The 27,151-nt window shown below is 48.1% G+C and overlaps 1 protein-coding gene across 5 annotated transcripts in view; it reads left to right on the top strand.

The window, feature by feature from the left end:
* Positions 1-27,151, top strand: part of LOC106584692 (zinc finger protein 609) — a 215,446-nt gene that overhangs the window by 169,295 nt on the left and 19,000 nt on the right. For all 5 annotated transcript variants that reach the window (XM_014170195.2, XM_014170194.2, XM_014170199.2 and 2 more), the window contains one exon: positions 12,401-12,488. In XM_014170195.2, coding sequence (XP_014025670.2) covers positions 12,401-12,488 — 88 coding nt within the window. The remainder of the gene's footprint in view (positions 1-12,400; positions 12,489-27,151) is intronic.

Here is a 27,151-nt window from a genome sequence, read left to right as displayed (position 1 = left end):
CTGGGAGGGGACAAACCCGATTTAATTAGGGCCGATTTCAAGTTTTCACAACAATCGGTAATCTGCATTTTTGGATGCCAATTATGGCCGATTACATTGCACTCCACGAGGAGACTGCGTGGCAGGCTGACCACTTGTTATGCAAGTGCAGCAAGGAGCCAAGGTAAGCTGCTAGCTAGCATTAAACTTATCTTATAAAAAAACAATCAATCTTCACATAATCACTAGTTAACTACACATGGTTGATGATATTACTAGGTTAACTAGCTTGTCCTGCGTTGCATATAATCAATGCGGTGCCTGTTAATTTATCATCGAATCACAGCCTACTTCAACTTTGCCAAACGGGTGATTTAACAAATGCGCATTCGCGAAAAAAGCACAATCGTTGCACGAATGTACCTAACCATAAACATCAATGCCTTTCTTAAAATCAATACACAGAAGTATATTTTTTAAACCTGCATATTTAGTTAAAAGAAATTCATGTTAGCAGGCAATATTAACTAGTGAAGTTGTTTCACTTCTCTTGCGTTGATTGCACGCGGAGTCAGGGTATATGCAACAGTTTGGGCCTCCTGGTTCGTTGCGAACTAATTTGCCAGAATTGTACATAATTATGACATAACATTGAAGGTTGTGCAATGTAACAGGAATATTTAGACTTAGGGTTGCCACCCGTTAGATAAAATACGGAATTGTTCCGTATTTCACTGAAAGAATAAACGTTTTGTTTTCGAAATGATAGTTTCTGGATTTGACCATATTAATGACCTAAGGCTCGTATTTCTGTGTGTTTATTATAATTAAGTCTATGATTTGATAGAGCAGTCTGACTGAGCGGTGGTAGGCAGTAGCAGGCTCGTAAGCATTCATTCAAACAGCACTTTACTGCGTTTGCCAGCAGCTCTTCGCAATGTTTGAAGCACAGCGCTGTTTGACTTCAAGCCTATCAACTCCCGAGATTAGGCAGGCAATACTAAAGTGCCTATAAGAACATCCAATAGTCAAAGGTATATGAAATAGAAATGGTATAGAGAGAAATAGTCGATATGTCATAATTCCTATAATAACTACAACCTAAAATTTCTTAACTTGGAATATTGAACCACCAGCATTCATATGTTCTGAGCAAGGAACATAAATGTTAGCTTTTTTACATGGCACATATTTCACTTTTACTTACTTCTCCAACACTGTTTTTTGCATTATTTAAACCAAATTGAGCATGTTCACTATTTATTTGAGACTAAATAGATTTTATTTATGTATTTTAATAAGTTAAAATAAAAGTGTTCATTGTTCATTCAGTATTGTTGTAATTGTCATTATTACAAATATATATAAATATAAATCGCCCGATTTAATCGGTATCGGCTTTTTTTTGGTCCTCCAATGATCTGTATCGGCGTTGAAAAATCATAATCGGTCGACCTCTAATGTGTAGTGGGGGTTCAATGCCTGGGGGTTATGTGTGGTGGGGGTTCAGTGCCTGGGGGTTGTGTGTAGTGGGGGTTCAGTGCCTGGGGGTTATGTGTAGTGGGGGTTCAGTGCCTGGGGGTTATGTGTAGTGGGGGTTCAGTGCCTGGGGGTTGTGTGTAGTGGGGGTTCAGTGCCTGGGGGTTGTGTGTAGTGGGGGTTCAGTGCCTGGGGGTTATGTGTAGTGGGGGTGAGTGAGGGAGTTAATTTGTTTTCTTGTCAAACTCCCCAGTGCTCGTGTGGTGGGTTACCTGCTGAAGCTAGGCTAACGCTAGGCTAACGCTAGGCTAATGCTAGTCCTACATGTGAACAGATGGACACTAGTCATCGCTGGGTTTTCTCATTGTGTAAGTGCGCCAGCCAGCCCTGCCTCCACCGCCACCCCGCCCTTATCTCTTCAGTGAGGAATAAACTCATAATCTGTCTAAGACTAAACCCCAACGGCCCTGGAAGCTCAACATACGGCGCTCACTTTGTTTACATGTTTGCTTTATGTTGAGTCATATCGATTTTATGTTCTGAGTGTCTGTCTTCACTGAGCGAAAGACCAGGGTGGGAACAAAAGCTTTACAGGTCTGCCCAGGTTGAGAAACTGGCAGTATTTCAAGCAACAACAAATGCAGTCCAAGCGAAAAAGTAGAGGGAGGCAGGTCCGTGCCGAGAGCTCTCCTGAGCTTTATAAAAACGGAATTATCAGGGGGGGATTGAAGCGAGCTGCAGGCTTTCAGGTCTGACCTCCTGAAAGTAGTGGTGTAAAGTACTTAAGTAAAAGATGCTTTAAAGTACGACATAAGTCGTTTTTCTGTACTTTACTTTATTTACTATTTCTATTTTTGACTACTTTTACTTCATACATTTTTCCTGACAACCAAAAGTACTCGTTACATTTTGAATGCTTAACAGGACAGGAAAATGTTCCAATTCATGCACTAATCAAGAGAACATCCCTGGTCATCCCTACTGCCTCTGATCTGGAGGACTCACTAAACAGAGAACATCCCTGGTCATCCCTACTGCCTCTGATCTGGAGGACTCACTAAACAGAGAACATCCCTAGTCATCCCTACTGCCTCTGATCTGGAGGACTCACTAAACAGAGAACATCCCTGGTCATCCCTACTGCCTCTGATCTGGAGGACTCACTAAACAGAGAACATCCCTGGTCATCCCTACTGCCTCTGATCTGACGGACTCACTAAACAGAGAACATCCCTGGTCATCCCTACTGCCTCTGATCTGACGGACTAACAGACTCACAAAACACATTCTTTGTTTGTAAATAATGTTGGAGTGTTGCCCCTGGCTGTCCGTAAATTAACAACATTTACTTAATATAAGGCATTTTAAACAATTTACTTTTTTGTATGTATATTTGGGTACTTTTTCCACAACTGTCTGAAAGCAACACTGTGTGGCCTTTCTACCACTTGTTTTTTTTTACTGGTGCTGTGGCTACATTCATACACACAGCTCTCACACTTCACAGACTAGGCTACATTCATACACACAGCTCTCACACTTCACAGACTAGGCTACATTCATACACACAGCTCTCACACTTCACACAGACTAGGCTACATTCATACACACAGCTCTCACACTTCACACAGACTAGGCTACATTCATACACACAGCTCTCACACTTCACAGACTAGGCTACATTCATACACACAGCTCTCACACTTCACAGACTAGGCTACATTCATACACACAGCTCTCACACTTCACAGACTAGGCTACATTCATACACACAGCTCTCACACTTCACAGACTAGGCTACATTCATACACACAGCTCTCACACTTCACAGACTAGGCTACATTCATACACACAGCTCTCACACTTCACAGACTAGGCTACATTCATACACACAGCTCTCACACTTCACAGACTAGGCTACATTCATACACACAGCTCTCACACTTCACAGACTAGGCTACATTCATACACACAGCTCTCACACTTCACAGACTAGGCTACATTCATACACACAGCTCTCACACTTCACAGACTAGGCTACATTCATACACACAGCTCTCACACTTCACACAGACTAGGCTACATTCATACACACAGCTCTCACACTTCACAGACTAGGCTACATTCATACACACAGCTCTCACACTTCACACAGACTAGGCTACATTCATACACACAGCTCTCACACTTCACACAGACTAGGCTACATTCATACACACAGCTCTCACACTTCACAGACTAGGCTACATTCATACACACAGCTCTCACACTTCACACAGACTAGGCTACATTCATACACACAGCTCTCACACTTCACAGACTAGGCTACATTCATACACACAGCTCTCACACTTCACACAGACTAGGCTACATTCATACACACAGCTCTCACACTTCACACAGACTAGGCTACATTCATACACACAGCTCTCACACTTCACACAGACTAGGCTACATTCATACACACAGCTCTCACACTTCACACAGACTAGGCTACATTCATACACACAGCTCTCACACTTCACACAGACTAGGCTACATTCATACACACAGCTCTCACACTTCACACAGACTAGGCTACATTCATACACACAGCTCTCACACTTCACACAGACTAGGCTACATTCATACACACAGCTCTCACACTTCACACAGACTAGGCTACATTCATACACACAGCTCTCACACTTCACACAGACTAGGCTACATTCATACACACAGCTCTCACACTTCACACAGACTAGGCTACATTCATACACACAGCTCTCACACTTCACACGACTAGGCTACATTCATACACACAGCTCTCACACTTCACACAGACTAGGCTACATTCATACACACAGCTCTCACACTTCACACAGACTAGGCTACATTCATACACACAGCTCTCACACTTCACACAGACTAGGCTACATTCATACACACAGCTCTCACACTTCACAAGACTAGGCTACATTCATACACACAGCTCTCACACTTCACAGACTAGGCTACATTCATACACACAGCTCTCACACTTCACACAGACTAGGCTACATTCATACACACAGCTCTCACACTTCACACAGACTAGGCTACATTCATACACACAGCTCTCACACTTCACACAGACTAGGCTACATTCATACACACAGCTCTCACACTTCACAGACTAGGCTACATTCATACACACAGCTCTCACACTTCACACAGACTAGGCTACATTCATACACACAGCTCTCACACTTCACAGACTAGGCTACATTCATACACACAGCTCTCACACTTCACAGACTAGGCTACATTCATACACACAGCTCTCACACTTCACACAGACTAGGCTACATTCATACACACAGCTCTCACACTTCACACAGACTAGGCTACATTCATACACACAGCTCTCACACTTCACACAGACTAGGCTACATTCATACACACAGCTCTCACACTTCACACAGACTAGGCTACATTCATACACACAGCTCTCACACTTCACACAGACTAGGCTACATTCATACACACAGCTCTCACACTTCACAGACTAGGCTACATTCATACACACAGCTCTCACACTTCACAGACTAGGCTACATTCATACACACAGCTCTCACACTTCACACAGACTAGGCTACATTCATACACACAGCTCTCACACTTCACACAGACTAGGCTACATTCATACACACAGCTCTCACACTTCACACAGACTAGGCTACATTCATACACACAGCTCTCACACTTCACACAGACTAGGCTACATTCATACACACAGCTCTCACACTTCACACAGACTAGGCTACATTCATACACACAGCTCTCACACTTCACACAGACTAGGCTACATTCATACACACAGCTCTCACACTTCACAGACTAGGCTACATTCATACACACAGCTCTCACACTTCACAGACTAGGCTACATTCATACACACAGCTCTCACACTTCACACAGACTAGGCTACATTCATACACACAGCTCTCACACTTCCACAGACTAGGCTACATTCATACACACAGCTCTCACACTTCACACAGACTAGGCTACATTCATACACACAGCTCTCACACTTCACACAGACTAGGCTACATTCATACACACAGCTCTCACACTTCACACAGACTAGGCAACATTCATACACACAGCTCTCACACTTCACAGACTAGGCTACATTCATACACACAGCTCTCACACTTCACAGACTAGGCTACATTCATACACACAGCTCTCACACTTCACAGACTAGGCTACATTCATACACACCGCTCTCACACTTCACAGACTAGGCTACATTCATACACACAGCTCTCACACTTCACACAGACTAGGCTACATTCATACACACAGCTCTCACACTTCACACAGACTAGGCTACATTCATACACACAGCTCTCACACTTCACACAGACTAGGCTACATTCATACACACAGCTCTCACACTTCACACGACTAGGCTACATTCATACACACAGCTCTCACACTTCACAGACTAGGCTACATTCATACACACAGCTCTCACACTTCACAGACTAGGCTACATTCATACACACAGCTCTCACACTTCACACAGACTAGGCTACATTCATACACACAGCTCTCACACTTCACACAGACTAGGCTACATTCATACACACAGCTCTCACACTTCACACAGACTAGGCTACATTCATACACACAGCTCTCACACTTCACACAGACTAGGCTACATTCATACACACAGCTCTCACACTTCACACGACTAGGCTACATTCATACACACAGCTCTCACACTTCACACAGACTAGGCTACATTCATACACACAGCTCTCACACTTCACACGACTAGGCTACATTCATACACACAGCTCTCACACTTCACAGACTAGGCTACATTCATACACACAGCTCTCACACTTCACAGACTAGGCTACATTCATACACACAGCTCTCACACTTCACAGACTAGGCTACATTCATACACACAGCTCTCACACTTCACACAGACTAGGCTACATTCATACACACAGCTCTCACACTTCACAGACTAGGCTACATTCATACACACAGCTCTCACACTTCACAGACTAGGCTACATTCATACACACAGCTCTCACACTTCACAGACTAGGCTACATTCATACACACAGCTCTCACACTTCACAGACTAGGCTACATTCATACACACAGCTCTCACACTTCACAGACTAGGCTACATTCATACACACAGCTCTCACACTTCACACAGACTAGGCTACATTCATACACACAGCTCTCACACTTCACACAGACTAGGCTACATTCATACACACAGCTCTCACACTTCACACAGACTAGGCTACATTCATACACACAGCTCTCACACTTCACAGACTAGGCTACATTCATACACACAGCTCTCACACTTCACACGACTAGGCTACATTCATACACACAGCTCTCACACTTCACACAGACTAGGCTACATTCATACACACAGCTCTCACACTTCACACAGACTAGGCTACATTCATACACACAGCTCTCACACTTCACACAGACTAGGCTACATTCATACACACAGCTCTCACACTTCACACAGACTAGGCTACATTCATACACACAGCTCTCACACTTCACAGACTAGGCTACATTCATACACACAGCTCTCACACTTCACAGACTAGGCTACATTCATACACACAGCTCTCACACTTCAACCTTCACCTGTGTTTTACCATTCATATATGTGAATTTGGGGACTTCCCTCACCTCCTCAAATCAGTTATGTGATTTCAGGGACTACATGAGTAGTGTTTAATGGACAGAATCAGATTTTTAATGTCTTGGCACAGACTATGACTTCCTTTACGAGGCTCCGGTGTTGAACCTCAGCATTGCCTGCCATTTTGAAATAACATTTGCGTGCCTGAGAAAATGACATAGAATTGGCAGAGAGCTTCATTTTGTCTTGCACCTTGCCCAGGCAATGGACCCCGGGTTCAGTTTCAGTGGTAGGCCTAATGGTTACCTTTCCAACAGTGTACTGATGTCATGCTGACTTTTGGCAGATGGGATAATTGCTCCCAAAGCTGTTCTGTCTGCCTAAACGTGAAGTCACGCAAGTTGATCATTGTTTGTTTGAACGGCTTGTCTCGTTGAACTATTTTTGGTCTCATTGTTGTGCCGTTAACTTTGGTTCTACTGACGTTTTTACGGCTCTGACAGTTAAAATCTATCAGAACGGTTCAAACGTCTTGGTCAGCTACAGGCTTTTCAGTTAATGGTACATACTCCCTTTCTTGAAACCAAACCAGTATTCTGCACTTGAGTTAAGCAACATTATCTGCAGTGTGCTGTGTAAACACAATCATTGTGACTGATATTTGAGAGAAGCTTCTAAGGCAAAACTGTCAGATGACTGAGTTCAGGTCAATTATGAAAGCCAAAGCCCCTGAGGGAATGTCTCAATGAAAATGGACTGTCTGTGTGTGTGTGTGTGGTAGTGATTCTTTGGAATCTCATCCTGTGATACCAACTGCCCCTTAGTGGTCTAATAGGCGTATGGCAGTCTCTCTCAGCAGCAAGGCACACAGACGAGTCGAGCCTCACTTCTCCACTTCCCCTCGCTCTGCTAGTATCAAAGTGTCTGTCAGCCGATGCACAAACCATTCGGGAGACAAATTGAAGGCGACAGACCTGGGCTCTGGCAACCAGGGAACTCTTTTATATGCCTCAGCTGTTTCCTTCCCCGACACAAAAATAAAAGCTTTTTTTTCCTGTGGAGCCTCTGCAGTCTGCAATGTCAGCTGGAGGACACCCCCACCCAGTTTTTCCTCCTCCTTCATCCCTCACTCAGCTGCATACAAATGGCTGTCTGTCAGTCTACTGTGCTGCTCCTAGGCTCTGTAATCAGGAACTGCTCTGTTCTAATGGAGGCGGGAGGTGTGTGTGTGTGTGTGCAGTTCCAACCCCGAAACCAGCGTGCTGAATACTGATCAGTCGCACCTTTTCTATTCAATACTCTGAGATTGACCTGAATGTTGCTTGGTGCCGTCTTTTCTCTTGAGGAATGAATATGGAGCCGATGGAGCCGGAGCAGAAGACAGGCGTTTTTACGTGTCCCCAACCGATTGTGTTTCCTTTCTTAGTTTATTTGAGGTTTTTTTTAGCTTCTTTAAAAAAAAAAAAAATGTTAAACTTATTTTGAACCTAATGTTGCCGCTACCATCTCTTATGACCGAAAATAACTTCTAGACATCAGGACTGCGATTACTCACCATGGACTGGCAGAATCCTCTTTTTCCCTTCACGAGTCTGACGAGCCTGACGTGAATGATATACTGCTTCCTCGGGAACAGGCCCCGATCCCCGTGATCTGCGTGAAGAGGAGGCAGAGAAAAAGGGGCCGAGGGCGGGCTGCCTTCTGAGAATTCGTAAGTGATTGAATAAACCTCCACTTCCTTCCATTCTGCTAGCAAACGTGCAATCTTTGCAGAATAAAATCGATGACCTACGCAGAAGATTAAACTACCAACGGGACATTCAAAACTGTATCTTATGTTTCATGGAGTCGTGGCTGAACGATGACATTATCCACGCTGCACCGGCAGGATAGAAGAGCGGCGTCTGGTAAGACAAGGGGCGGCGGACTATGTATTTTTGTAAATAACAGCTGGTGTACGATATCTAAGGAAGTCTTGAGCTATTGCGGTCTACAGCTTATCATGAGATATTCTATCTAACTAGAGTTGTCATCTGTATTTATCGTAGCTGTTTACATACCACCACAGTCAGAGTCTGGCACTAAGACAGCATTGAATGAGCTGTATTCCACCATAAGCAAACAAGAAAACCCTCACCCAGAGGCGGCACTCCTAGTAGCCGGGGAATTTAATGCAGGGAAACAAATCCGTTTTACCAAATTTCTATCAGCATGTTAAATGTGCAACCATAGGAAAAAAAAACTATGGACCACCTTTACTCCACACACAGAGAGACATACAAAGCTCTCGCTCGCCCTCCATTTGGCAAATCTGACCATAATTATATCCTCCTGATTCCTGCTTACAAGCAAAAATGAAAGCAGGAAGCACCAGTGACTAAATCAATAAAAAGGTGTCAGATGAAGCAGATGCTAAACTACAGGACTGTTTTGCTATCACAGACTGGAACATGTTCCGGGATTCTTCCGATGACATTGAGGAGTACACCACATCAGTCATTGGCTTTATCAATAAGTGCATTGAGGACGTTGTCCCCACAGTGACCATAAGTACATACCCCAACCAGAATCCATGGATTACAGGCAACATCCACACTGAGCTAAAGGGTAGAGCTGCCGCTTTCAAGGAGCGGGACTCTAACCCCGACGCTTATAAGAAATCCCGCTATGCCCTGCGATGAACCATCAAACAGGCAAAGAGTCAATACAGGACTAAGATCGAATCATACTACACCGGCTCTGACGTTCATCAGATGTGGCAGGGCTGGTAAACCATTACAGACTACAAGGGGAAGCACAGCCGAGAGCTGCCCAGTGACACGAGCCTACCAGACGAGCTAAACTACTTCTATGCTCGCTTCGAGGCAAATAACACTGAAACTTGCATGAGAGCACCAGCTGTTCCGGAAGACTGTGTGATCATGCTCTCCGCAGCTGATGTGAGTAAGACTTTTAAACAGGTCAACATTCACAAGGCCAGACAGATTACCAGGACGTGTACTGCGAGCATGCGCTGACCAACTAGCAAGTGTCTTCACTACCATTTTCAACCTCTCCCTGTCCGAGTCTGTAATACCAACATGTTTTAAGCAGACCACCATAGTGCCTGTGCCCAAGAACACTAAGGTAACCACCCTAAATGACTACAGACCCGTAGCACTCACGTCTGTAGCCATGAGATGCTTTGAAAGGCTGATCATGGCTCACATCAATACCATTATCCCAGAAACCCTAGACCCACCCCAATTTGCATACCGCCCCAACAGATCCACAGACGATGCAATCTCTATTGCACTCCACACTGCCCTTTCCCACCTGGACAAAAGGAAGACCTATGTGAGAATGCTATTAATTGACTACAGCTCAGTGTTCAACACCATAGTACCCTCAAAGCTCATCAATAAGCTAAGGACCCTGGGACTAAACGCCTCTCTCTGCAACTGGATCCTGGACTTCCTGACGGGCCGCCCCCAGACGGTAATGGTAGGTAACAACACATCTGCCACACTGATCCTCAACACAGGGGCCCCTCAAGGGTGCATGCTCAGTCCCCTCCTGTACTCCCTGTTCACTCATGACTGCACGGCCAAGCACGACTCCAACACCATCATTTAAGTTTTCCGATGACACACCAGTGGTAAGCCTGATCACCGACAACAATGAGACAGCCTATTGGGAGGTCAGAGACCTGGCCGTGTGGTGCCAGGACAACAACCTCTCCCTCAACATGATCAAGACAAAGGAGATGATTTTGGACTACAGGAAAAAGAGGACTGAGCACGCCCACATTCTTATCGACGGAGCTGCACTGGAGCACGTTGAGAGCTTCAAGTTCCTTGGTGTCCACATCACCAAAAAACTAACATGGTCCAAGCACACCAAGACAGTCATGAAGAGTGCACGACAAAACCTATTCCCCCTCAGGAGACTGAAAAGATTTGGCATGGGTCCTCAGATCCTCAAAAGGTTCTACTGCTGCATCATCGAGAGCATCCTGACTGGTTGCATCACTGCCTGGTATGGCAACTGCTCAGCCTCCGACCGCAAGACACTACAGTGGGTAGTGCGAACGGCCCAGTACATCACTGGGGCCAAGCTTCCTGCCGTCCAGGACCTCTATACCAGGCGGCGTCAGAGGAAGGCCCTAAAAATTGTCAGACTCCATCCACCCTACTCATAGACTGGTTCTCTCTGCTATCGCACGGCAAGCGGTAACGGATCGCCATGTCTAGGTCCAAGAGGCCTAGACTTGGCACTCCCTCTTTACACCGCTGCTACTCTCTGTTGTTATCATCTATGCACAGTCACTTTAATAACTCTACCTACATGTACATATTACCTCAACTAACCAGTGCCCCCGCACATTTACTCTGTACTGGTACCCCCTGTTTATAGTCTCACTATTGTTATTTTACTGCTGCTCTTTAATTACTTGTTACTTTTATTTCTTTAACTTACATTTTTTTTTTTTTTTTATTAAGTAAGCATTTCACTGTTGTATTCGGCGCATGTGACTAATACAATTTTATTTTATTTGTGTAGTATGACCGATTCTAGTACACAGTTTTATGTTTACTAGTAGTGATAGGGGGGGAAATCGATAGTTGCATATCAGGATATTATTTTTGACGATATATCGTATCATTTTGACAATATCTCAATATTATTTTTGCGCTAGTTGTCTGTACCTGCACCAGAACTCCAGTTGGTTTCTTGCTCTCCATCTTTTTAAACAGGAAGTCAATTTGTTTTTAGCACATTTTATTTCCCTGACTGATCAAAACTCGTTTTCTCACGGCTCTCTCTTGTCCATCGGCAGCAGACGTATGTTTGGAACATCGAATCTCAATAAAATCACAGTATTGAATCGCAATACGTAGCGTGAGAATCGCAAAACCTATAGTATCGTGAGAATCGCAAAACGTATCGTATCGGCACCTAGGTATTGGGATTTCCCTATTTACTAGCCTATACTGTCCATGCTGACTGTATTATTGATGAAAGTTGGCATGTTATGCTAATATCACTCTTCATTATCTGTGTGTTCAATCAATCTAATGTATTTATAAAGCCCTTTTTACATCCGCAGTTGTCACAGTGGTTTACAAATAACTAGCTGAAAGCCTCAGAGCAAGCAGTGCAGAGGCAGGGAGCACAGTGGCTAGGACTCACTGGAAGGCAGAATGGCAGGATGGGTTTACACCCTTGACTGATGAAGGAAGACATGATGACAGTTCCTCTGTGATCATCATTCCTTCTCTCCCTGTCTGTTCCCAGGCATGCTGGTAGTTAACGTGACCTGGAGAAACAAGACCTATGTAGGCACCCTCCTGGACTGCACCAGACACGACTGGGCCCCGCCAAGGTAAGCAGTAACTCTCACAACTAATCACTAACACACTGAAAACATACACACATTCACTCACTCACGCACACACGACGAACACACTCACACACCCGTTCAAACTGAACATTCAGTCGGTCAGACACTTGAAAACTGACATATTGGTTCTCTCGAGGGCAGATTTCCCCCCATAGCTTTTCCTTTTGCTCGGAGCCAGCCATTATGAATGAAATATCCTTGGGTAACATCTCCGAAGCGCCCCCTCCCCCGCTGACACAGGGCTTTTGAAAAGCAGCAACGAGAGTTGGAATGATTTTTCTCCTCTGCCATCTATCCTGTCCTCAGCACCACAGAGCTGAGCCTTTAATAGACTTCTCTACTAAACACCCGACTGGTCTGTCCACAGCCTGCTGGGTCTTAGTGTCCTCAACAATGTTCAAAGGCTTCAGAAGCTATCCGTGCAACACAATCAGGTAGTATTATCAATAGGTAGTAAGCTATCTTTTAATGCTGCACACATTGGGGTCAGTGGTGGGGGATGAGGAAGGTCCATATTTTATTATCACTAGGTAGAGTGTAATGGTGTTTACCACAGTGTTCTGTATCAGTGGACAACCAGTCTCATCAAAACATGTCCGCTGGCCAGTCCCAGGATAGGGAGACGTAGGGAAATTCACATCACGGCTACTTTGTAGATTGTTGAATTTAATGACATGTTTTTCTATTACAGGTTTGCCAAACCTCTAGTATGACAATAAATAATTGATCAAAGGTCTATAAGACAAGACGGGTCCTAAAAGAGTTGGTAGGTAATTGCTTCTTCACCGTGTGTTGACGAGTAAGATGAACAATGACCATAGTGATATAAGCAATCGTCCTGCATCTCCATGGCTTTGTGTGCCACACTGTAATCAAATCAAATGTTATTAGTCACATGCGCCGAATACATCAGGTGTAGGTAGACCTTACGGTGAAATGATTACTTACAAGCCCTTAACCATCAATGCAGTTTTCAGAAAAATACGAGTAAGAATAAGAAATAAAATTAATAAGTAATTAAAGAGCAGCAGTAAAATAACAATGTGGAGGCTATATACAGGGTGTACCGGTACAGAGTCAATGTGGAGGCTATATACAGGGGGTACCGGTACAGAGTCAATGTGGACGCTATATACAGGGCGGTACCGGTACAGAGTCAATGTGGAGGCTATATACAGGGGGTACCGGTACAGAGTCAATGTGGAGGCTATATACAGGGCGGTACCGGTACAGAGTCAATGTGGAGGCTATATACAGGGGGTACCGGTACAGAGTCAATGTGGAGGCTATATACAGGGGGTACCGGTACAGAGTCAATGTGGAGGCTATATACAGGGGGTACCAGTACAGAGTCAATGTGGAGGCTATATACAAGGGGTACCGGTACAGAGTCAATGTGGAGGCTATATACAGGGGGTACCGGTACAGAGTCAATGTGGAGGCTATATACAGGGGGTACCGGTACAGAGTCAATGTGGAGGCTATATACAGGGGGGTACCGGTACAGAGTCAATGTGGAGGCTATATACAAGGGGTACCGGTACAGAGTCAATGTGGAGGCTATATACAGGGGGTACCGGTACAGAGTCAATGTGGAGGCTATATACAGGGGGTACCGGTACAGAGTCAATGTGGAGGCTATATACAGGGGGTACCGGTACAGAGTCAATGTGGAGGCTATATACAGGGGGTACCGGTACAGAGTCAATGTGGAGGCTATATACAGGGGGGTACCGGTACAGAGTCAATGTGGAGGCTATATACAGGGGGTACCGGTACAGAGTCAATGTGGAGGCTATATACAGAGGGGTACCGGTACAGAGTCAATGTGGAGGCTATATACAGGGGGTTACCGGTACAGAGTCAATATGGAGGCTATGTACAGGGGGGTACCGGTACAGAGTCAATGTGGAGGCTATATACAGGGGGTACCAGTGCAGAGTCAATATGGAGGCTATATACAGGGAGTACCGGTACAGAGTCAATGTGGTGGCTATATACAGGGTGTTACGGTACAAAGTCAATGTGGAGGCTATATACAGGGGGTACCGGTACAGAGTCAATGTGGAGACTATATACAGGGGGTACCGGTACAGAATCAATGTGGAGGCTATATACAGGGGGGTACCGGTACAGAATCAATGTGGAAGCTATATACAGGGGGGTACCGGTACAGAGTCAATGTGGAGGCTATATACAGGGGGTACCAGTGCAGAGTCAATGTGGAGGCTATATACAGGGGGGTACCGGTGCAGAGTCAATGTGGAGGCTATATACAGGGGGGTACCGGTGCAGAGTCAATGTGGAGGCTATATACAGGGGGCACCGGTACAGAGTCAATGTGGAGGCTATATACAGGGGGGTACCGGTACAGAGTCAATGTGGAGGCTATATACAGGGGGTACCGGTACAGAGTCAATGTGGAGGCTATATACAGGGGGTACCGGTACAGAGTCAATGTGGAGGCTATATACAGGGGGGTACCGGTACAGAGTAAATGTGGAGGCTATATACAGGGGGTACCAGTACAGAGTCAATGTGGAGGCTATATACAGGGGGTACCGGTACAGAGTCAATGTGGAGGCTATATACAGGGGGTACCAGTGCAGAGTCAATGTGGAGGCTATATACAGGGGGTACCGGTACAGAGTCAATGTGGAGGCTATATACAGGGGGGTTCCGGTACAGAGTCAATGTGGAGGCTATATACAGGGGGGTACCGGTACAGAGTCAATGTGGAGGCTATATACAGGGCGGTACCGGTACAGAGTCAATGTGGAGGCTATATACAGGGGGTACCAGTGCAGAGTCAATATGGAGGCTATATACAGGGGGTTACCGGTACAGAGTCAATATGGAGGCTATGTACAGGGGGGTACCGGTACAGAGTCAATGTGGAGGCTATATACAGGGGGTACCAGTGCAGAGTCAATATGGAGGCTATATACAGGGGGTACCGGTACAGAGTCAATGTGGAGACTATATACAGGGGGTACCGGTACAGAGTCAATGTGGAGGCTATATACAGGGGGTACCAGTGCAGAGTCAATATGGAGGCTATATACAGGGGGTTACCGGTACAGAATCAATATGGAGGCTATGTACAGGGGGGTACCGGTACAGAGTCAATGTGGAGGCTATATACAGGGCGGTACCGGTACAGAGTCAATGTGGAGGCTATATACAGGGCGGTACCGGTACAGAGTCAATGTGGAGGCTATATACAGGGGGGTACCGGTACAGAGTCAATGTGGAGGCTATATACAGGGCGGTACCGGTACAGAGTCAATGTGGAGGCTATATACAGGGTGTACCGGTACAGAGTCAATGTGGAGGCTATATACAGGGCGGTACCGGTACAGAGTCAATGTGGAGGCTATATACAGGGGGTACCGGTACAGAGTCAATGTGGAGGCTATATACAGGGGGGTACCGGTACAGAGTCAATGTGGAGGCTATATACAGGGGGTACCGGTACAGAGTCAATGTGGAGGCTATATACAGGGGGGTACCGGTACAGAGTCAATGTGGAGGCTATATACAGGGGGTTCCAGTACAGAGTCAATGTGGAGGCTATATACAGGGTGTTACGGTACAAAGTGAATGTGGAGGCTATATACAGGGTGTTACGGTACAGAGTAAATGTGGAGGCTATATACAGGGGGGTACCGGTACAGAGTCAATGTGGAGGCTATATACAGGGGGTACCGGTACAGAGTCAATGTGGAGGCTATATACAGGGGGTACCAGTACAGAGTCAATGTGGAGGCTATATACAGGGGGTACCGGTGCAGAGTCAATGTGGAGGCTATATACAGGGGGTACCAGTACAGAGTCAATGTGGAGGCTATATACAGGGGGTACCAGTACAGAGTCAATGTGGAGGCTATATACAGGGGGTACCAGTGCAGAGTCAATGTGGAGGCTATATACAGGGGGTACCAGTGCAGAGTCAATGTGGAGGCTATATACAGGGGGTACCAGTACAGAGTCAATGTGGAGGCTATATACAGGGGGTACCAGTGCAGAGTCAATGTGGAGGCTATATACAGGGGGTACCAGTACAGAGTCAATGTGGAGGCTATATACAGGGGGTACCAGTGCAGAGTCAATGTGGAGGCTATATACAGGGGGTACCAGTACAGAGTCAATGTGGAGGCTATATACAGGGGGTACCAGTGCAGAGTCAATGTGGAGGCTATATACAGGGGGTACCAGTGCAGAGTCAATGTGGAGGCTATATACAGGGGGTACCAGTGCAGAGTCAATGTGGAGGCTATATACAGGGGGTACCGGTACAGAGTCAATGTGGAGGCTATATACAGGGGGTACCGGAACAGAGTCAATGTGGAGGCTATATACAGGGGGTACCAGTGCAGAGTCAATGTGGAGGCTATATACAGGGGGTACCGGTACAGAGTCAATGTGGAGGCTATATACAGGGGGTACCGGTACAGAGTCAATGTGGAGGCTATATACAGGGGGTACCAGTACAGAGTCAATGTGGAGGCTATATACAGGGGGTACCAGTACAGAGTCAATGTGGAGGCTATATACAGGGGGTACCGGTACAGAGTCAATGTGGAGGCTATATACAGGGGGTACCAGTACAGAGTCAATGTGGAGGCTATATACAGGGGGTACCAGTACAGAGTCAATGTGGAGGCTATATACAGGGGGTACTGGTACAGAGTCAGTGTGGAGGCTATATACAGGGTGTTACGGTACAGAGTCAATGTGGAGGCTATATACAGGGTGTTACGGTACAGAGTCAATGTGGAGGCTATATACAGGGTGTTACGGTACAGAGTCAATGTGGAGGCTATATACAGGGTGTTACGGTACAGAGTCAATGTGGAGGCTATATACAGGGTGTTACGGTACAGAGTCAATGTGGAGGCTATATACAGGGTGTTACGGTACAGAGTCAATGTGGAGGCTATATACAGGGGGTACCGGTACAGAGTCAATGTGGAGACTATATACAGGGGGTACCGGTACAGAGTCAATGTGGAGGCTATATACAGGGGGTACCGGTACAGAGTCAATGTGGAGGCTATATACAGGGTGTACCGGTACAGAGTCAATGTGGAGGCTATATACAGGGTGTACCGGTACAGAGTCAATGTGGACGCTATATACAGGGTGTACCGGTACAGAGTCAATGTGGACGCTATATACAGGGGGTACCAGTGCGGGGGCACCGGTTAGTCGAGGTAATTGAGGTAATATGTAGGTAGAGGTATTAAAGTGACTGTGCATAGAGAGAGAGTCTTCTCAACACATTTTACTATGAACTCATCCATAATCCAAGTTACAATTTGTCAGTGGGTCTTATAGAACAACCCAGACACTCATGTTGTTATCAAAGATCTACTCTGAACACTGCAGCCACCTGCCGTGCCAGACAACATGTCTTTTGATAGAGCTCTGTGACCTCCTCTCTCTCCACTCAATTCAAGGGTTTTATTGTCATGGGAAACATATCATTTTACATTTTACATTTTAGTCATTTAGCAGACGCTCTTATCCAGAGCGACTTACAAATTGGTGCATTCACCTATAATATCCAGTGGAACAACCACTTTACAATAGTGCATCTAAATCTTTTAAGGGGGGGGTTAGAAGGATTACCTTATCCTATCCCAGGTATTCCTTGAAGAGGTGGGGTTTCAGGTGTCTCCGGAAGGTGGTGATTGACTCCGCTGTCCTGGCGTCGTGAGGGAGCTTGTTCCACCATTGGGGTGCCAGAGCAGCGAACAGTTTTGACTGGGCTGAGCGGGAACTGTGCTTCCTCAGAGGTAGGGAGGCGAGCAGGCCAGAGGTGGATGAACGGAGTGCCCTTGTTTGGGTGTAGGGCCTGATCAGAGCCTGAAGGTACGGAGGTGCCGTTCCCCTCACAGCTCCGTAAGCAAGCACCATGGTCTTGTAGCGGATGCGAGCTTCGACTGGAAGCCAGTGGAGAGAGCGGAGGAGCGGGGTGACGTGAGAGAACTTGGGAAGGTTGAACACCAGACGGGCTGCGGCGTTCTGGATGAGTTGTAGGGGTTTAATGGCACAGGCAGGGAGCCCAGCCAACAGCGAGTTGCAGTAATCCAGACGGGAGATGACAAGTGCCTGGATTAGGACCTGCGCCGCTTCCTGTGTGAGGCAGGGTCGTACTCTGCGAATGTTGTAGAGCATGAACCTACAGGATCGGGTCACCGCCTTGATGTTGGTGGAGAACGACAGGGTGTTGTCCAGGGTCACGCCAAGGCTCTTAGCATTGCCTAAGCAAGTGAAGTAGATAATATACAAAAGTGAAATAAACAATACAAATTAACAGTAAACATTACTCATAGAAGTTAAAAAGAATAAAGACATTACAAATGTCATTATGTATATATACAGTGTTGTAACAATGTGCAAATAGTTAAAGTACAAAAGGGAAAATAAATAAACATAAATATGGGTTGTATTTACAATGGTGTTTGTTCTTCACTGGTTGACCTTTTCTTGTGGCAACAGGTCACACATCCTGCTGCTGTGATGGCACACTGGTATTTCACCTAATAGATATGAGAGTTTATCAAAATCGGGTTTGTTTTCAAATTCTTTGTGGGTCTGTGTAATCTGAGGGAAATATGTATCTCTAATATGGTCATACATTGGGCAGGAGGTTAGGAAGTGCAGCTCAGTTTCCACCTCATTTTGTGGGCAGTGTGCACATAGCCTGTCTTCTCTTGAGAGCCATGTCTGCCTACGGCGGCCTTTCTCAATAGCAAGGCTATGCTCTCTCTCTACTTCTTTCTCTACCTCTCACTCGACCGTTCTCTCTATGTCGCGCTCTGTCTTTCTCTTTACTTCTTGCGACCCCTCTCTCTCTCTACCCGCCTCTCTCTCTACCCGCCTCTCTCTCTCTCTACCCGCCTCTCTCTCTCTCTCTACCCGCCTCTCGCTCTACCCACCTCTCGCTCTCTCTCTCTCTCTCTCTCTCTCTCTCTCTCTCTCTCTCTCTCTACCCGCCTCTCTCTCTCTCTCTCTCTACCCGCCTCTCGCTCTACCCGCCTCGCTCTCTGTCTACCCGCCTCGCTCTCTGTCTACCCGCCTCGCTCTCTGTCTACCCGCCTCGCTCTCTGTCTACCCGCCTCGCTCTCTGTCTACCCGCCTCGCTCTCTGTCTACCCGCCTCGCTCTCTGTCTACCCGCCTCGCTCTCTGTCTACCCGCCTCGCTCTCTGTTTACCCGCCTCGCTCTCTGTCTACCCGCCTCGCTCTCTGTCTACCCGCTCTGTCTACCCGCCCGCCTCTCGCTCTGTCTACCCACCCGCCTCTCGCTCTGTCTACCCGCCCGCCTCTGGCTCTGTCTACCCGCCCGCCTCTGGCTCTGTCTACCCGCCCGCCTCTCGCTCTGTCTACCCGCCCGCCTCTCGCTCTGTCTACCCGCCCGCCTCTCGCTCTGTCTACCCGCCCGCCTCTCGCTCTGTCTACCCGCCCGCCTCTCGCTCTGTCTACCCGCCCGCCTCTCGCTCTGTCTACCCGCCCGCCTCTCGCTCTGTCTACCCGCCCGCCTCTCGCTCTGTCTACCCGCTTGCTCGCTATCCCCCCTCGCTCGCTATCCCCCTCGCTCGCTACCCCCCCTCGCTCGCTACCCCCTCTCTCGCTACCCCCCTCTCTCGCTACCCCCCCTCTCTCGCTACCCCCCTCTCTCTTGCTACCTCGCTACCCCTCTCTCACGACCTCTCTCTCGCAACCTTTCTCTCGCTACCCCTTTCTCTCTCGTTACCTCTCTCTCTGTCTCTGTCTCGCTCTGTCTCTCTCGCTCTGTCTCTCGCTCTGTCTCTCGCTCTCTCTCTTGCTCTGTCTCTCTTGCTCTGTCTCTTTTGCTCTGTCTCTCTCTCTCTCTCTCTCTCTCTCTCTCTCTCTCTTTCTCTCTCTCTCTAGCTCTGTCTCTCTTGCTCTGTCTCTCTTGCTCTCTCTCTCTCTCTCTCTCTCTCTCTCTCTCTCTCTCTCTCTCTCTCTCTCAATTCAATTGACTTTATTGATATGCCAAGTTAGTTGACTTACATTGTCAAAGTATAGATATAGAAAATGTGATTACCATTAACAACAACAACAATATTAATCAGAATAACAATACATTAAAGCAATGGTAGTAGATCAGTGTCAACATGACCGAGAAGACACATGACATGGGATGAAATATTATTGGCATTACATTGCACTTTTCACTGGCTGTCCTGCTTCATCTTTTATAGTTTCAAATTCTTTGTATTGAATTATAATTTTGGGAAATAAATTTTCTCTTAGGTCTGAGTATTTGTCACAGTGTAACAGAAAATGCAGCTCTGTCTCTACCTCTCCCCTGGAGCAGAGTGAGAACAGCCTGTGCTCTCTGGTTGGTCTGTGATGACCGGTCTCTATAGCCAGACTGTCCTCTCAGGTTGGTCTGTGATGACCGGTCTCTATAGCCAGACTGTCCTCTCTGGTTGGTCTGTGATGACCGGTCTCTATAGCCAGACTGTGCTCTCTGGTTGGTCTGTGATGACCGGTCTCTATAGCCAGACTGTGCTCTCTGGTTTGTCTGTGATGACCGGTCTCTATAACCAGACTGTGCTCTCTGGTTGGTCTGTGATGACCGGTCTCTATAGCCAGACTGTGCTCTCTGGTTGGTCTGTGATGACCGGTCTCTATAGCCAGACTGTGCTCTCTGGTTGGTCTGTGACGACCGGTCTCTATAGCCAGACTGTGCTCTCTGGTTGGTCTGTGACGACCGGTCTCTATAGCCAGACTGTCCTCTCTGGTTGGTCTGTGATGACCGGTCTCTATAGCCAGACTGTGCTCTCTGGTTGGTCTGTGATGACCGGTCTCTATAGCCAGACTGTGCTCTCTGGTTGGTCTGTGATGACCGGTCTCTATAGCCAGACTGTGCTCTCTGGTTGGTCTGTGATGACCGGTCTCTATAGCCAGACTGTCCTCTCTGGTTGGTCTGTGATGACCGGTCTCTATAGCCAGACTGTGCTCTCTGGTTGGTCTGTGATGACCGGTCTCTATAGCCAGACTGTGCTCTCTGGTTGGTCTGTGATGACCGGTCTCTATAGCCAGACTGTGCTCTCTGGTTGGTCTGTGATGACCGGTCTCTATAGCCAGACTGTCCTCTCTGGTTGGTCTGTGATGACCGGTCTCTATAGCCAGACTGTGCTCTCTGGTTGGTCTGTGATGACCGGTCTCTATAGCCAGACTGTGCTCTCTGGTTGGTCTGTGATGACCGGTCTCTATAGCCAGACTGTGCTCTCTGGTTGGTCTGTGATGACCGGTCTCTATAGCCAGACTGTGCTCTCTGGTTGGTCTGTGATGACCGGTCTCTATAGCCAGACTGTCCTCTCTGGTTGGTCTGTGATGACCGGTCTCTATAGCCAGACTGTGCTCTCTGGTTGGTCTGTGATGACCGGTCTCTATAGCCAGACTGTCCTCTCAGGTTGGTCTGTGATGACCGGTCTCTATAGCCAGACTGTGCTCTCTGGTTGGTCTGTGATGACCGGTCTCTATAGCCAGACTGTGCTCTCTGGTTGGTCTGTGATGACCGGTCTCTATAGCCAGACTGTGCTCTCTGGTTGGTCTGTGATGACCGGTCTCTATAGCCAGACTGTGCTCTCAGGTTGGTCTGTGATGACCGGTCTCTATAGCCAGACTGTCCTCTCAGGTTGGTCTGTGATGACCGGTCTCTATAGCCAGACTGTGCTCTCTGGTTGGTCTGTGATGACCGGTCTCTATAGCCAGACTGTGCTCTCTGGTTGGTCTGTGACGACCGGTCTCTATAGCCAGACTGTGCTCTCTGGTTGGTCTGTGATGACCGGTCTCTATAGCCAGACTGTCCTCTCTGGTTGGTCTGTGATGACCGGTCTCTATAGCCAGACTGTGCTCTCTGGTTGGTCTGTGATGACCGGTCTCTATAGCCAGACTGTGCTCTCTGGTTGGTCTGTGATGACCGGTCTCTATAGCCAGACTGTCCTCTCAGGTTGGTCTGTGATGACCGGTCTCTATAGCCAGACTGTGCTCTCTGGTTGGTCTGTGATGACCGGTCTCTATAGCCAGACTGTGCTCTCTGGTTGGTCTGTGATGACCGGTCTCTATAGCCAGACTGTGCTCTCTGGTTGGTCTGTGATGACCGGTCTCTATAGCCAGACTGTCCTCTCAGGTTGGTCTGTGATGACCGGTCTCTATAGCCAGACTGTGCTCTCTGGTTGGTCTGTGATGACCGGTCTCTATAGCCAGACTGTGCTCTCTGGTTGGTCTGTGATGACCGGTCTCTATAGCCAGACTGTGCTCTCTGGTTGGTCTGTGATGACCGGTCTCTATAGCCAGACTGTCCTCTCTGGTTGGTCTGTGATGACCGGTCTCTATAGCCAGACTGTGCTCTCTGGTTGGTCTGTGATGACCGGTCTCTATAGCCAGACTGTGCTCTCTGGTTGGTCTGTGATGACCGGTCTCTATAGCCAGACTGTGCTCTCTGGTTGGTCTGTGATGACCGGTCTCTATAGCCAGACTGTGCTCTCTGGTTGGTCTGTGATGACCGGTCTCTATAGCCAGACTGTGCTCTCTGGTTGGTCTGTGATGACCGGTCTCTATAGCCAGACTGTCCTCTCAGGTTGGTCTGTGACGACCGGTCTCTATAGCCAGACTGTCCTCTCAGGTTGGTCTGTGATGACCGGTCTCTATAGCCAGACTGTCCTCTCTGGTTGGTCTGTGATGACCGGTCTCTATAGCCAGACTGTCCTCTCAGGTTGGTCTGTGATGACCGGTCTCTATAGCCAGACTGTGCTCTCTGGTTGGTCTGTGATGACCGGTCTCTATAGCCAGACTGTGCTCTCTGGTTGGTCTGTGATGACCGGTCTCTATAGCCAGACTGTGCTCTCTGGTTGGTCTGTGATGACCGGTCTCTATAGCCAGACTGTGCTCTCTGGTTGGTCTGTGATGACCGGTCTCTATAGCCAGACTGTGCTCTCTGGTTGGTCTGTGATGACCGGTCTCTATAGCCAGACTGTGCTCTCTGGTTGGTCTGTGATGACCGGTCTCTATAGCCAGACTGTGCTCTCTGGTTGGTCTGTGATGACCGGTCTCTATAGCCAGACTGTGCTCTCTGGTTGGTCTGTGATGACCGGTCTCTATAGCCAGACTGTGCTCTCTGGTTGGTCTGTGATGACCGGTCTCTATAGCCAGACTGTGCTCTCTGGTTGGTCTGTGATGACCGGTCTCTATAGCCAGACTGTGCTCTCTGGTTGGTCTGTGATGACCGGTCTCTATAGCAAGACTGTCCTCTCAGGTTGGTCTGTGACGACCGGTCTCTATAGCCAGACTGTCCTCTGAGGTTGGTCTGTGATGACCGGTCTCTATAGCCAGACTGTGCTCTCTGGTTGGTCTGTGATGACCGGTCTCTATAGCCAGACTGTGCTCTCTGGTTGGTCTGTGACGACCGGTCTCTATAGCCAGACTGTGCTCTCTGGTTGGTCTGTGATGACCGGTCTCTATAGCCAGACTGTGCTCTCTGGTTGGTCTGTGACGACCGGTCTCTATAGCCAGACTGTGCTCTCTGGTTGGTCTGTGATGACCGGTCTCTATAGCCAGACTGTGCTCTCTGGTTGGTCTGTGATGACCGGTCTCTATAGCCAGACTGTGCTCTCTGGTTGGTCTGTGATGACCGGTCTCTATAGCCAGACTGTGCTCTCTGGTTGGTCTGTGATGACCGGTCTCTATAGCCAGACTGTGCTCTCTGGTTGGTCTGTGATGACCGGTCTCTATAGCCAGACTGTCCTCTCTGGTTGGTCTGTGATGACCGGTCTCTATAGCCAGACTGTGCTCTCTGGTTGGTCTGTGATGACCGGTCTCTATAGCCAGACTGTGCTCTCTGGTTGGTCTGTGATGACCGGTCTCTATAGCCAGACTGTGCTCTCTGGTTGGTCTGTGATGACCGGTCTCTATAGCCAGACTGTGCTCTCTGGTTGGTCTGTGATGACCGGTCTCTATAGCCAGACTGTGCTCTCTGGTTGGTCTGTGATGACCGGTCTCTATAGCCAGACTGTGCTCTCTGGTTGGTCTGTGATGACCGGTCTCTATAGCCAGACTGTGCTCTCTGGTTGGTCTGTGATGACCGGTCTCTATAGCCAGACTGTGCTCTCTGGTTGGTCTGTGATGACCGGTCTCTATAGCCAGACTGTCCTCTCAGGTTGGTCTGTGATGACCGGTCTCTATAGCCAGACTGTGCTCTCTGGTTGGTCTGTGATGACCGGTCTCTATAGCCAGACTGTGCTCTCTGGTTGGTCTGTGATGACCGGTCTCTATAGCCAGACTGTGCTCTCTGGTTGGTCTGTGATGACCGGTCTCTATAGCCAGACTGTGCTCTCTGGTTGGTCTGTGACGACCGGTCTCTATAGCCAGACTGTGCTCTCTGGTTGGTCTGTGACGACCGGTCTCTATAGCCAGACTGTGCTCTCTGGTTGGTCTGTGATGACCGGTCTCTATAGCCAGACTGTGCTCTCTGGTTGGTCTGTGATGACCGGTCTCTATAGCCAGACTGTGCTCTCTGGTTGGTCTGTGATGACCGGTCTCTATAGCCAGACTGTGCTCTCTGGTTGGTCTGTGATGACCGGTCTCTATAGCCAGACTGTGCTCTCTGGTTTGTCTGTGATGACCGGTCTCTATAGCCAGACTGTGCTCTCTGGTTGGTCTGTGATGACCGGTCTCTATAGCCAGACTGTCCTCTCAGGTTGGTCTGTGATGACCGGTCTCTATAGCCAGACTGTGCTCTCTGGTTGGTCTGTGATGACCGGTCTCTATAGCCAGACTGTGCTCTCTGGTTGGTCTGTGATGACCGGTCTCTATAGCCAGACTGTGCTCTCTGGTTGGTCTGTGATGACCGGTCTCTATAGCCAGACTGTCCTCTCAGGTTGGTCTGTGATGACCGGTCTCTATAGCCAGACTGTGCTCTCAGGTTGGTCTGTGATGACCGGTCTCTATAGCCAGACTGTGCTCTCTGGTTGGTCTGTGATGACCGGTCTCTATAGCCAGACTGTGCTCTCTGGTTGGTCTGTGATGACCGGTCTCTATAGCCAGACTGTGCTCACTGAGTCTGTACCTAGTCAGTGTTTTCTATCAGTCCCAGTGGTCAGATAGTCTGCCACCATGTACTGTCTGTTTAGAGACAAATAGCATTGAAGTTGACTTAGACTTTTTTGTGGTTTCTTTCTAATACTTAATATAGTTTTCTTTTTGTTTTGTGATGATTTGGTTGGGCCAGATTTTCTGACTGCTGTCCTGAGGCTCTATGGGGTTGGTTTGGGTTAGTGAACTGAGCCTCAGAACCAGCTGGCTGACTGCTGTACTGAGGCTCTATGGGGTTGGTTTGGGTTAGTGAACTGAGCCTCAGAACCAGCTGGCTGACTGCTGTCCTGAGGCTCTATGGGGTTGGTTTGGGTTAGTGAACTGAGCCTCAGAACCAGCTGGCTGACTGCTGTCCTGAGGCTCTATGGGGTTGGTTTGGGTTAATGAACTGAGCCTCAGAACCAGCTGGCTGACTGCTGTCCTGGGGCTCTATGGGGTTGGTTTGGGTTAATGAACTGAGCCTCAGAACCAGCTGGCTGACTGCTGTCCTGAGGCTCTATGGGGTTGGTTTGGGTTAGTGAACTGAGCCTCAGAACCAGCTGGCTGACTGCTGTCCTGAGGCTCTATGGGGTTGGTTTGGGTTAGTGAACTGAGCCTCAGAACCAGCTGGCTGACTGCTGTCCTGAGGCTCTATGGGGTTGGTTTGGGTTAGTGAACTGAGCCTCAGAACCAGCTGGCTGACTGCTGTCCTGAGGCTCTATGGGGTTGGTTTGGGTTAGTGAACTGAGCCTCAGAACCAGCTGGCTGACTGCTGTCCTGAGGCTCTATGGGGTTGGTTTGGGTTAGTGAACTGAGCCTCAGAACCAGCTGGCTGACTGCTGTCCTGAGGCTCTATGGGGTTGGTTTGGGTTAGTGAACTGAGCCTCAGAACCAGCTGGCTGACTGCTGTCCTGAGGCTCTATGGGGTTGGTTTGGGTTAGTGAACTGAGCCTCAGAACCAGCTGGCTGACTGCTGTCCTGAGGCTCTATGGGGTTGGTTTGGGTTAGTGAACTGAGCCTCAGAACCAGCTGGCTGACTGCTGTCCTGAGGCTCTATGGGGTTGGTTTGGGTTAGTGAACTGAGCCTCAGAACCAGCTGGCTGACTGCTGTCCTGAGGCTCTATGGGGTTGGTTTGGGTTAATGAACTGGGCCTCAGAACCAGCTGGCTGACTGCTGTCCTGAGGCTCTATGGGATTGGTTTGGGTTAGTGAACTGAGCCTCAGAACCAGCTGGCTGACTGCTGTCCTGAGGCTCTATGGGGTTGGTTTGGGTTAGTGAACTGAGCCTCAGAACCAGCTGGCTGACTGCTGTCCTGAGGCTCTATGGGGTTGGTTTGGGTTAGTGAACTGGGCCTCAGAACCAGCTGGCTGACTGCTGTCCTGAGGCTCTATGGGGTTGGTTTGGGTTAGTGAACTGGGCCTCAGAACCAGCTGGCTGACTGCTGTCCTGAGGCTCTATGGGGTTGGTTTGGGTTAGTGAACTGAGCCTCAGAACCAGCTGGCTGACTGCTGTCCTGAGGCTCTATGGGGT

The sequence above is a fragment of the Salmo salar genome, chromosome ssa23, assembly GCF_905237065.1.
Source record: "Salmo salar chromosome ssa23, Ssal_v3.1, whole genome shotgun sequence".
Classification (NCBI taxonomy): domain Eukaryota; kingdom Metazoa; phylum Chordata; class Actinopteri; order Salmoniformes; family Salmonidae; genus Salmo; species Salmo salar.
The sequence above is the reverse complement of the archived record's forward strand: the minus strand, read 5'-3'. Positions and strand labels throughout refer to the sequence as shown.